This window comes from Solenopsis invicta, unplaced genomic scaffold (assembly GCF_016802725.1).
Source record: "Solenopsis invicta isolate M01_SB unplaced genomic scaffold, UNIL_Sinv_3.0 scaffold_193, whole genome shotgun sequence".
Taxonomy (NCBI): Eukaryota; Metazoa; Arthropoda; class Insecta; order Hymenoptera; family Formicidae; genus Solenopsis; species Solenopsis invicta.
The window spans coordinates 21,607-35,662 of NW_024105251.1; the positions used below are offsets into that span (position 1 = coordinate 21,607).

The 14,056-nt window shown below is 35.4% G+C and overlaps 1 protein-coding gene across 2 annotated transcripts in view; it reads left to right on the forward strand.

Annotated features, from left to right (window-relative positions):
* The first annotated feature begins 340 nt into the window (after positions 1 to 340).
* LOC105196517 (protein TRC8 homolog) overlaps positions 341 to 14,056 on the forward strand; it is a 32,495-nt gene continuing 18,779 nt past the window's right edge. Inside the window, exons 1-2 of one of the 2 annotated variants that reach the window (XM_011162490.3) lie at positions 341 to 799; positions 2,361 to 2,756. In XM_011162490.3, the coding sequence (XP_011160792.1) occupies positions 2,468 to 2,756 (289 nt within the window). In that variant the 5' untranslated portion in view covers positions 341 to 799; positions 2,361 to 2,467. Of the gene's footprint in view, positions 800 to 2,360; positions 2,757 to 14,056 lie in introns of those variants that run through there. The other variant, XM_026141402.1, reaches the window with a different exon arrangement.

Consider the following 14,056-nt stretch of genomic DNA (forward strand, 5'->3'; position numbering starts at 1 on the left):
TTCTGAACGCGCAACTATAACGAGAGCTGAGGACATGATTGGTTCTTACTTGTGGATCCAGCCAATTACGTTCGCCGCTCAATGAGCAAGACTACATTCCAAAAAGCATTAAAGAAAATAGGTTGCAACCTTTTAAGGCTATAACACACACCTTCCATAACCGTAATCATAAAGACGTACCGTAAGAATTAGCCAATCACAGTCGAGAATTAAGAAATAAGAATCTGAATTCTCGATTGTGATTGGCTAATTCTTACGGTACGTCTTATGTTTACGGTTATGGAAGGTGTGTGTTATAGCCTTTAGCTCACGACTGTACATACGCTCGAGTTTTGCGCACACCATGCTTACTCCTACCACGGTACCAAATCAAAAGAAGAACGTTAATGCTCAACGATTTTTTTTTATATGCTTAATCTTAATGTCGTTTATATATGCATATACACTTTGCTTTAATAACTGGAAAATTTATAATGGTTTTACCACATGAGGAATTGTGAGCAACATCGATCCCTTTACTTTTTTTATTAAAATTGTTAATATTAAATTCATTTAGCGAGTTCATCAAATTGGTCTAGTTGAGATAAGTAAAATTTTCATTTTCGGGCTGAACAACGTGTAACTTTTAACGGTATACGTACGGAGAACTAAAAACATAATGAGAAATAGTGTGTAAGTGAAGAGGGAGGGGAGAGGGAAAAGAACGAGAGAGAACTAAAAGTGAGTGAGCAACAAACTCGCATAAAAAATTGTCATAACAATAACAATAATAATAACAATGATGATAGCAAGATTTGAGGTATGTATTTTAAGTAAATCTTCATGTCATGAAACGAAATTAATTTTATGCTATTTAAACAAATCGGGAATATCATTGCTGTTTTTAGGGCCAGTTTCTTAATCTTTGATTAACTTAATTAGTCAATTTTTCTATTAGAATTTGCCAGTTGTATTTGTAAAGTAAAATTGATCAGAAATAACTAATCACTGTTAACACCTAACCGATCAGTTAACCAGAGATTGTGAAAGTGATCCTTAGGTCCTATCCAAACAAATTTGCATAGTTGCATGAACATGTGTGGTAATTATTTAGAATAGCTGCCTTACCTTAAATTTTGAACAAAATATACTCATTCGACGCATCTTCCCTCAAAACGAAAGAACCTAGTAGAAAAAAGCGGCGGTCTCCTTCGCGAAGCGAGTTATTAACTATTAAAGTTTGAGACTAGAGGTTAAGACACCTGAACTATCACCGATATAATGGGTATATTCAGTACTACAGTCGCTAACTAAATGACTAATAAACTAATTCTTTATTTTAAAATACATGTTTTTTGTTTTAAAAATACGTTTTCTGCTTTAAGATAAAAATTATATAAAAAAATAATTGCATTTTTAAAGCAGAGAAGTTGTGTTTTTGAAGTAAAGAATTAATGTTTTAAAGCAAAGAATTTAAAAAGACAAATGTGTTTTAAAAAACATTCTTTAAAAATGCATTTAAAAATGCAAAATATTTTTTTATCAAATTTTTGTGATCCTAAAGTAGAGAATTGTTAGTTTGTTATAGCCACTCAATGAGCTATTATAGTACTGAATGCACTCATTGAATCGATGTAGTGAATATTTTAACTTATAAAGTCTCAAACTTTAACGCTTAACATAATAACTAGCACTATTTCCAGTGGCAACAAGTTGTCACGGTTGCCAAATGAAAGTTGGTCAACTTTTTACTTTGGCAACAGCAACTAATAATTTGTTTTGCAAAGCAAATCACTGTTTTTTTCTGCAAGATTTTTTTGTTTTGAGTGAAAATGCATCAAATGAATATACTTTTATCAAAATTTGAGGTAAGGTAGTTATTCTAAATAATTACTACATGTGTATAAGAGAATTAATTGATCTATTAGCACATGCATAAGAAAATGGATCAATCAATTTCCTTATGCATATGGTTATGTAGTTATGCAAGTTTGTCTGGATAGGTTCTTACTATGCAATATAATATTTCAACAAATATTACAACTTTAAACTATTGTATTAAACGTTAGATTTGCATTGATACAAAGTTTTAGATTGGTATTCATAGTTGATTGTTATGTTTAAGATCATCTTAAATATCATCTTGAAATGTCATTAAGCAGAATGCCATGTTAACTTATTAAAACATTATTTAAGGTCTTGAAATGAAAATTGACTATGAATATTAACCTTAGTTCCGATTTTGTGTGTATACAAACATACAAATTGATAAACTTTCAGAAAATTGGTAAAAAGTATTTTTGCTAAAAAGAGTTTTTTCAAGATATGTTTATGAATTAAGTAAACTGTGACATTAATTTATACTTATTCTATACATATAGGTAGTTGACTTTTGTGGGATTTTATAACAGGATGCTACTTCCATATATGACAGCAAGGCATGCATAAAAACATCTTCCTTTAACAGTTTGAACACAGCACTGATAAGATGGAAGTTTCAATATGGGAAAAAATTCTCAATTTTGCTGATGTTGTAATGAGAGTGCCACCTCTATTTATCATCGACGAGTTACTTAAAATTGGCCTTGGTTTACCCAATGATAATATTGCACTGAAAAATAATGAACATAGTTTTAAAACTAGCAATTTATCAAGCATCACTAATTCAATCTCAGCAGTTACAACAGACTCATTTCTGATGGAACAGTTTGATTTGACTCATCTCGCTTACAAGACTTATATGATAATCATGTTTAAATTTTTATGTTGTTGTATAGGTAAGTCGTACAAGTAGAATTGAATTATTTTTTAAACAGAACTGAGTTAATTTATTGTGTTGCTTTTTGCATGGTAGAATTTATATATCTAGAATCATTGTTTTTATGATAGTTGAAAATTCTCAGTGTGAAAACCAAAGAGCATTTACAATTTGCTTTTTAGACAAAATTTCTTGAGAACTAAAATTTGTTAATAAAAATAAGTGAAATTAGTACTAATGTGAATAACAATTAAATGAAGAAGTCATTTTTCGATCAATTTGATGGATGGAGTTTGATAGGTTTAAATCCTGGTTGAAGGGAAAATACTATAGGTTGTTTACTATGGAAAAAAAATCTGAAAATTTCAGGGAATTTCTTTTTTGTCCTGGAAATCATGGATTTTATAGGATTTTTTTGGTATTTAGGAAAACTTTTGGAATTTTACAATTTAAGGATGTTCTAGCTATACAATCAGACAAAAGTTGCTTAAATTTGAAATTGATGAAATTCTACATTTTTATAACTTAAGACGTGCACCATATGTGCTTGTATAATGTATAGGACTTAAATAATGCCAATTAACATGCTATTTGGCACTATAAATGAATATAGTTGTATATTTTGCAATTTTTGCAATCATTGGCAAAAAACTTTTGGATGTGATAATTACTAGAAATTAACTGTAAGAAGTGAAAGAACTAGACGCATATTGATAACATTTAATGCAATTTAATGTATATCAGATATCGAATGGTACTTAAAAATCTATAAGGTACTTAAATAAATATCATTAACATAATATTTGTTCTTTTAGCACTTTATACAAGTCAAAATAGAATGTGGTTATGTAGTCCATTCAGAAATTTGACATTTACTGAAATTTTGCGTCATTTTATTATTGATATATTAATGACCAGTTAGTAAATTGATATAAACTTTTTTTTAGAAATATTGCTCAATATTTTATTTACTCATAAACAAAGTTTCAGAATATTGGCAATGTTGTTTCTTTATAATTTTGTATAAGTGGAAATGTACTGCTAGACCATAAGAATACATGCAAAATTAAAAATTGAATAACTCATGAACCAGTTAGAGGATTGATTTCAAATTTTAAAGATGTGTTCAGATAATAAATAGAAACAATTTATAAAAGTTTTAAGGCATTGTCAATGTTAGACGTTACCGCCAGTACATCCTTAAATTTAAATTCTATTTTTCTGACAAAATTGATCATTTTTTTCTTGATAATGTAAAATGTTGACAATCAATTAGCAATAAATATGACATTCACATACAGGGCTTGACAAAAATGTACATTTTGGCTAATTTTTAGCTAACCCTTTTTCCTCTTGTTTCACAAATCTGCATGCAAATCTGAATGTCAATCAGCATTTAAACTGCGCGGAAAGTAGTGGGATAAGGGGAAAAATTTAAACTGAAAATTGGCCGAAATGTGTATTTTTTGCCGAGTCCTGACGTACATTATAATGTAAATTTGATAATTTAATATTAACTTTTTAGTGCATAATTTTGTAATATACATAATTATATTTACGCATTTTATCTAAACTATATACAGAGTGTTTATTTGAAAACTTTCCAGCTGATTATCTCGAAAAATATGAAAGATACAAAAAAAAGTTAAAACACTTTCCATGATTTTGAGGGAGAAAAAGAGCGGCACTCTCAATTTTTTATTTGGAGGGCACTTTTAACGTAATTTGAAGATCAAATTTTTTTTTTTTTTTTTTAATGGAAATGTATACTTTTTATTACAGGATCTTATTTTACGTAAAAAAAACAAGTAACTTTTGTAGGAAACATTTTTTTGTTTGATCACTATTTTAGGAGATATAAAAGAAAATAGCAAGACATAGTTACTTTATAAAATTTTGTCATTTATTATAACAAATGTTCCAAATGTTCTCGGTTGTTTCCAAATGTCCAAAATGTTTGTTCAGAATTTTAGAATTGCTTTTATTATTGTTTAGCAAACAACGGAGAACATTTTGAGCATTTGTTATAATAAATCACAAAATTTTATGCAGTAACTGTGCCTTGCTATTTTCTCTTATATCTCCTAAAATAGTGATTAAACAAAAAAATGTTTTCTACAAAAGTTACTTGTTTTTTCATAGAATAAGATGCTGTAATAAAAAATATACATTTTCATTAAAAAAAAAAACAAATTTGACTTTTAAATTACGTTGAAAACGTCCTTCAAATAAAACATTGAAGAGAGTGCCACTCTTTCCCCCTCGAAATCATGGAAAAAGTGCTTCAACTTTTTTTGTAATCTTTTATATTTTTCCAGATAATCAGCTGGAAAGTTTTCAAATAAATACCCTGCACACACACACACACACACACACACACACACACACACACACACACACACACACACACACACACACTCTCACACACACACACACACACACACACACACACACACAAACACACACACACACACACACGCACGCAGGGTGTCCGGAAACTAGGGAATCTACCGCTTTGAGAAGTGGCTATAACTCGAAAATGACTTATTTCCGGACCTATGTTTAGCTTTTTTTTCTTCTCTTGAGGTCCCGAATCACGTTCCAAAAATATTTCGGGCGATTTTCCGGACACCCTGTATGTACGAGGTGTGATCAAAAGTAAGGTGACTTTGAATTTCGCGCGCTCTGTACACTCTAATTTCAAAAATTTTTTTTTGTGTTGGTACACTCGTCACGATCATATGTTCACAGTTTTGACTATATAGCATGTGTTGTTTTTATATGAGAGGCATAAAGGTTAGACTCGTGTTTGCGTGCTCGGCGATTTTTTGCTGTTGAAAATAATGGAGCAGAGAGTTTGTATTAATTTTTGTGTAAAAAATGGTATTAAGTGTTCAAAAACTCTTGAAATGTTGACAGTGGCGTACGGTGAGTCAACTTTGAGCAAAAAAAATGTTTATAAATGATATAAGTTATTCCAAGAGGGCCGAGAAAATGTTAACGATGAACCTCGCTCTGGACGCCCCAGCACGTCAAAAACCGACGAAAATGTTCAGGAAATGAAAGAAATTGTGTTGAAAAATCGTCGAATCACGATTAGAGAAATAGCTGATGATTTTAACATATCGTTTGGCTCATGCCAATCAATTTTAACGGATGTTTTGGGTATGACACGTGTGTCAGCGAAATTCGTTCCAAAACTGCTTAATTTTGATCAGAAGCAGCGTCGCATGAACATCGCCCAAGACATGTTGAACGACGTCAATGATGATCCTGATCTGCTCAAAAGGGTTATAACTGGTGACGAAACATGGGTATATGGTTATGACGTCGAAACCAAAGCCCAATCATCTCAGTGGAAGAGCCCAGGAGAGCCAAGACCGAAAAAGGCACGCCAAGTTCGTTCTAATGTGAAGGTTTTGCTCACAGTTTTCTTTGATTACCATAGCGTTGTGCATCAAGAATTCCTACCACAAGGTCGTGCGGTCAACAAGGAGTATTACCTTGAGGTTATGCGGCGTTTGCGTGAATCAATAAGAAAAAAACGTCCGGAAGTGTGGAAAAAAAATTCATGGATTCTGCATCATGATAATGCACCTGTGCACACGTCGTTACTAGTGAGTACTTTTTTGGCCAAAAACAATACTATCATCACGCCTCAGCCACCGTATTCACCAGACTTGGCCCCCTGCGACTTTTTCTTCTTCCCAAAATTGAAAAGGCCTATGAAAGGGCGAAGATTTGCGACGATTGAGGAGATTAGGGCTGCATCGCTGGAGGAGCTCAAGGCAATACTCAAAAGTGCATTTCAGAAATGTTTTGACGACTGGAAAAAGCGCTGGCACAAATGCATTGTATCAGAAGGGGATTATTTTGAAGGGGATAACATAATTTTGGATGAATAAATGAATATTTTTTTATAAAAATGAAAAGTCTCCTTACTTTTTTATTACACCTCGTATGTGCGCGCGCGCGCGTGTGTGTGTGTGTGCGTGTGCGCGTGCGTGCGCGCGCGCGTGATGCGCGCGCACGTATGCGCGTATTATTACGTATTTTCTAAGTGCTACGCCGAAATACATGAATAAACAAGGACGAAAAAATGTACGCAAAACGCGCGCGAGTGCGACGAAAGACACTGATACCGAATTTCCGCTAAATTGCAAAAGTTGGACGCTAAACGCGATTACCGGTCGCGTCACCGAATTCGATATCCAACGCTAAATAAAAATCTACACCAATACGCGATAAATCATAAACGATTTTCGGGCAAAAACGTGAAATTGTTGCTTGCACGCGGCCAGCTAACTCCTCTACCTGGTAGAGGGGCGAAAAAACGGAGACAGGGGCGAAGCAGCTCCCACGAAGAAAGATATGGGTAGGCGAGACGACACACACGAAACCAATAAAATTAAAGCCGATTTAACAAGCAACGAACAGTGACAAGCAAGTATTTGAACAGTAGCATAGAAAAGTAGGCGACATGAACAAACAACACGCGCAATAATTGAAAGGCACAAGAAATTGATAGCCAGAGCTTAACATTTAAACTTAGGGAACTAATATACGCGACACGGAATAAATCTAATACTAAACGCTCTGTACAATGATACGCCGGTACACACGGCCGCGACATTACTCGCGCATGTGCACAAGGGCTTTGCGGTTTCCTGGTGCAGCCGATTGTCCACGCGTTTTTTACGACGGGACAGACGCGGAGCGCGGCAGCCGACAGTTAGACGGTCAAGTAAATTTCCGTACTTGAGATTGACTCAGTAAAGTACGTGCGTTCAACCGCCTCGCGGTAGACGCAACGCCGACACTAACATTAAGAAAATGGAGTCGCAGAATACAATGCTGCCGTCTCGGTCTGCTCGTGGCCTTACAATGCCGTTAAAGGTTCACCTCGCCGATACCGTCGCGATGATCCTGGTTCTCTCCGGTCTTTGGGCTCTCGGAGGAGGTTTGGACCAGGCACTCGTCCTCACTTGCCGATATCTAAAATGTCGGGAAGTTACGCTCGCTCGCTTGCTCGTTACGCTTTGCTAGCCAGATTGCACGCAAAAGCCGGAAGGATCGCGCTCGATGCGGGATCGATGGACGCGATCCCTTCCACAGGATGCGCGATATCCTTGCGCGTAGCGGCGCGGCCTACCAGCGGCCCCCCTTTATCTAGCCGTGACGTCACAGCTGTACAGTGACGGCTCTTCGCAGGTGTCGTACGGTCCCTGTCGGCATCCGATCTTTTTGACGCTCTTTCCGTATTAGTGAACGTCAGCCGCAGATCTCCAATGCAACGGTCCTCTGCCGATATCCTTCAGGATAGTCAGCCGGCATCCGACGACCCTTATCTTGGCCGTTTGTCAGCTTTAGCCTGACCATTTTCCTGGTATTTTGCGAGCTTTCTACGAGCGGCGCCTATATCTCACCACGCTTGGTCTCCTTTCAATTTCCCTCAACGATCTTCCCTCAACAAGCGTGCCTTATACGATCACTCCCGTGTCTTTTCGCTGCGGTCGACATCCCTCGTTGCCGCTGTCCCTCGGCAACGCTTGTTGAGGTGCCCAATTTTACATGAAAATAAGCCGCGAATAAATAACAATATTTAACGCAAAGACAGTTCCGCCGGAAATTTCCACTCGTGGAGAGTGCCCGGCCCGGTTGTATGCGCACTCTTGAGCTCCGCGTAGGCGGAAGTACGAAGTGGTGAGGCAGAAAATCTGCCACGTCACAACTCCTTTATGCCAAGCGGGACTGTGCCGGTCCAGATGCCCTTCTGCAGTCTTGAGCTATTGAGAAAGGCGCTCCTCAGCGACTGAAATTTCCAGCATTTCAAATGTCACATAAAAAGAGAGATCACACAAATTTAGACGGCACAATAAAACAACAAAGATAACGGATTGCGAAAGGAAAAGGTAATTAAAACAAAGACGACACTTTTTGAGTTCAGACGACGCAAAATGAAAAAAAAAAGAATTTACTAATTTGAGGACGCGGCGGAGGTATCGTTTAATTTTCCGCCTTACTCTCTTTCCTTCGAAGACCAATATGTTAAATCGGGGAACAACGAGCGTTCCGGGAGTGAAAGCGTCCGATAATTTGAAGCGGTCCGACAACAGCTTTCCGTGCGTGCCGAATAACTCCAATTCTAAGTCGGTAATCGAATCGCGCGGCATCACCGTCTGCGATTGCGGCAGCATGTGATGATATGCGTAACCGATTTTCTCTTCCTTGCTCCACGGGGGTGAGAGAAGAGCGCATTCAAACACGTTAAATAATCCACAACGGTTTTGCGCTTCCCTTGCGTACGTCACATTATCTCCTCCCTAACGCGAACTGGAAGTCGGGATCCCCGAATCGCGTACGCCACGTCGTCGTAAATGCGACCCATGTCGTAAACTTTGCGCGCTTAGCGCGGAACCAATAAAGCGCGACACCCAACAAGAAAAACGGTAGGCACCGCAATACATCCACATCGTAATTGGCGTTACAGAATCACAAAAACTTTTTTTAAAATTGAAATACGCGTAAAAAGAAGATGTGCTCAGGTCAATTTTACAGGAAAATGGAACAAAAATTTAATAAATTATAAGAATTTACTTGTATAGCCCTTACCTAAGGTTAATTTTACCTTAATACAAAAGTGTAACTTGTACGTACAAAATGATAGTAGAGCGCACTTTAGAAAACATGCACGAATAACACTGACCGTGTGAAATTACGACTAAACATTTAACAAAAAATATATCCTAATGTGTTTTTACCACATGCATATTTTGCTCAGCAAAGCTGAACTGTCATAAAACAATCCAAAAGTAGATGATAGGTCTTTTCGCAGATGGCGATATAATTTTCGGATAGAGAAAACGTACTGCTGCAGCACGGGGAATTCAAAAACCGCGGGCGCGTTTGTTCGAATGCGCCGTGCCTGAGAGCCGGATGGTTATACTCCATAATTGGTCAACTTCAATAGCTCTCGTCATTCAAAAACTATTGTCTCGACTTTTCTTCTAAGAACTTTTATTACTTATTTTTATGTAAGGAATCTCGTAGCGTATTCAATGCTAGGTATTTTTGAAACACTTTGTATATAAACAGGGTGTCACAAAATATTTGTTCATGATTTCGTAGGTTGATAGAACAAGTAAAACTGACAAGGGGAGGATCAGGTGAGTCACTGGGATTTCGATCCCAATTTTTTTAGTTATTCTGAAGACAAAAAAAAGTTTACGTCTCTCAGCGTTTGATCGAATAGGCCTTTCAAAATAATAAATTTGTGAAAATAGGCCATACCGCGGCGCGCCATATGAGCCTTTCCGGTAAATGTTCTCCCAACCAATACAGTCGGCTCCGTACGTTAGATGCTTGCTTCACAATCGTAAGATCCGGGTTCACTCCCGGATGTGTGCAATATTTTTTTTTTTTTTTATAAGTGTATTTATCTTGATGATATTAATATAGTATGCAAATTTCTAAAATAGAAAATTTAATTTAATATCACTTTCTAAACATTAATTTAAATTTAATTTGAAGGGAATTTGAATTTAAGTAATAATATTTGAAATAATAAATAGGTAATAATAATAATAATATATAAGTTATTTGAAATAGATAATATATAAAGGCAACGTATCTAAATTTTCAAATTGTTTAATTTAAAATTTAATTGGAAATAATATTAATAGTATTTTAAAATTCTAGTTTTTAAAATAATTAATCGTAGAAGAAGAATAATAAACTTTTGATTGTGAATGTGAATGTAACTTTTATTACAAAATTAAATTATTCAAGTATTGCAAATTTATTACAAAATTAAATTATTTTGATGGGGATCAATTACTTGGAAAATTTAAATACGTTGCCTTTATATGTTATCCAATTTCAAATAATTTATATATTATTATTATTATTATTAGTTATTTATTATTTTAAATATTATTACTTGAATTAAAATTCCCTTCAAATTAAATTTAAATTAATGTTTAGAAAGTGATATTAAACTAAATTTTCTATTTTAGAAATTTGCATACTATATCAATACATTTATTTAAAAAAAAAAAAAATATTGCACACATCTGGGAGCGAACCCGGATTTTACGATTGTAAAGCAAGCATCTAACGCACGGAGCCGACTGCACTGGTTGGGAGAACAGTTAGCGGGAAGGCTCATATAGCGCGCCGCGGTATGGCCAATTTTTACAAATTTATTATTTCGAAACTAAGGCCTATTCGATCAAACGCCAGGAGACGTAAACTTTTTTTTGTCTTTAGAATAACTAAAAAAATTGGATTAAAGTACTAGGGTGACTCACCTGATTCTGCCCTTGTGAGAAAAAAAGTCCTTTACCGTTTTTCAAAATTTGCAATAGTTACCATAATAAAAATTAATATAGTCGGCAAATGAGCACATACTTTTCCTACCCACCGCACGCGGGTACTGCCCGTCGCCACACTATAGGCAACCACGACAAGCGGCGCGGTGAGGCGAGTAAGACAGCCATTGCTGCATTTCCCTTTTCACCGCATGATTAAATTGAAAATTATTTTAATAGTAAATGATGCTAACAAGTATCTAATATGGCAATGATGCCAATAAGAACCTCTTTTCCTTAAAAAAAAAATGAAAGAATTTGTTGCGAATAATAACACCTCAGTTAGGAATCGAACCTGGGAATCGATTTCCTTTCTTTGTAGGATTGCTGCCATCTTGACCAACTGATCATGTTTAACAAAAACGCATGCTAAAAACGCGTGTGAATAAATTGTAATAGATAATTTAGACCCATATGAGGATATAAAAACAATTGATCGCGTGTCTTATTGATCGCAACTATATCTTAGCGCTAATATTTATTATGATTTTATATACTAAATTCTTTATTATTATGATGATTATTGCGAAAAAAATGCACTGTCTCAGTAAACTTTTAAAATGGCTAAGACACACTTGTTCTGGAAGATTGGAAGATCCCAGATTTGATCCCTGACTGAGATGTTATTTTTTGCAGCAAATTCTTTACAGATTTTTAGGAAAAAAAGATTCTCATTGCCACTGTTGCCACATAGATAGATGCTTATTAGCACCATTTTTTATTAAATGAAATTTAATAACTTGATATTAGTGATATTACTATAGAAGAATGTATTACAAATGCAATATTATGAAAAGTAAATCCTATAAATAAGCGGCGTGCAATATGGGGAATCTTAAAAATGTTTGTAAATTCATCTAAAAAATTTTTTTGTTGGGTGTATAACTTAATTTGATCCGTTTTTTGCTTGAAAAACGCATTTATTTGAACGATAAATTGAATTAATACCTTATTTAAAGTATTGTCCATTGTTAGCCACTACTTTTTCTTATCTTTTTGGCAATTTATGGATTCCGTCGCGGAAGAAGCGTTTATCTTTTGAATCCAAGAATGAATCGAGCCAATTTTTGATACCTTGTTCTGAAATGAACCGTATTCCAGTCAAAGCGTTCTGTATCGATCAAAACAAATGGTAGTTGGAAGGGGCAAGGTCTGGGCTATAAAGCGGGTGAGCCAAAACTTTCCATCCGCTATTTTCCAAATAGTTTTTAATCGGAACAGCAACATGAGGCCGAGCATTGTCATGGTGAAAGATTATGAACGCGTGTCTGGTCGCATATTTTGGACGTTTTTTGGCTATAGATTGCTTTAAACGGATCAATTGTTGCTTGTAGAAGTTTTCCGTGATGGTTTGACCAGGTTTTAGCAGCTCATAGTGAATCATATCTTTCTCATCCCACCAAATACAGAGCATCACCATGGATATTCGGTTTCGGCGTTGATGTTTCTGGTTGGCTGGGCTTTACATACAATTTTTTGCGTTTTGGGTTGTCGTAATGAATCCATTTTTTGTTTCCGGTAATGATTCGATGCAAAAAAGATTTCTTTTTGTATCGTTCAAGCAACATTTTGGACATGCAAAATCGTCGTCTGATATCTCTCGGTTTCAATTTGTATGGGACCCAATTTCTTTGCTTTTGGATATATCCCGCGACTTTGAGTTGTTTTGAAATGGCTTGTCGAGTAACTTACAATGTTTTTGCGAGCTCTTCTTGCATTTGACACGAATCTTGATCGAGTAATGTTTTTAATTTTTTATCATCAAACTTTTACGGTTGACCCGAACGCTCTTTGTCTTTAACATTAAACTAAAATCACCACTTTTAAATTGTTGAAACCGTTCTCTGCAAGATTTATCTGATGGTGCAGATTTGCCATACACTTCCACAAGCATTTGATGCGCTTCAGTTACACTTTTCTTCCAATTGAAACAGAAAATCAAAACTTTCCGCAAATAGTGTTTATTTGGAACTAAACTCGACATTTTCAACGCAGTGAAAATTAAACTTGTTGTTCAAAACTTAAAGGCTTGTAAACAATATTTGGTTGACAGATGTTAATATTTTACGATACAGCAAAAATTAGCTGTCGCCGTCAGCTATTTATAGCACCTAAAGCCATCTTTTGAAAACGGACCGAACTAAGTTGTACACCCAATATATTAAATAAAGTTTAAAATTAAGAAGTTAAAATTGAAACATAATATTGTTGTATATTGAAGAAATACACATGTGTAATGCACGGAAGAAATACATCGGTCTCCATGAGAACAGACCATATGTTTGGTAACTTCACCTATCAGTTATATATAACTTCACCTATCTTTTCGAGTGCAGTTGTTTTTATCAATCCGAGTTAGATTAATGACGCTATATGCTGGAATTACTCACGAGAACTTAAAATAGAGCATGTGACAGCATTAATCCGCCATGAACCGAGTTAGAATCCACTGCACTCGAAAATGCTATAGGATAACATTAATAATCTTAAACTTAACCTTAACCTTAACCTTCAATATCGCACCAATTCACAAATACAATCGAAGAATTAATGTTTTCTTTATCGATTTAGAAACCTTACTTTTCCGTACAGCACGTAATATTGCAATAATATTGCGACAATATTAACCCTTAAACACGTAAGTGGGTCTGAGAGACCCCATATGAAGTTTTGAACGCTTGCTATGTGAAGACGGAATGAGATAAGAGGTTCGGACCAAGACGTAAAAAAAGTTTGAAATCTCCTTTTTCAATTGATATAGTTGATCAACTTTTTTAGTCAACTAGAATTCGAACGGCACGACAGCAAAGTTTTGTTAGGGTCAATGCGACCCATATAGTGTGTAAGTGAAACTTTTTGTGAGTATTTTACATAAAAAAGCTGGACAAAATACGTTCGAACAAGTCGGTTTGCGGATGTTACTCGCATATATTCTGTCTTAAGTTGGAAT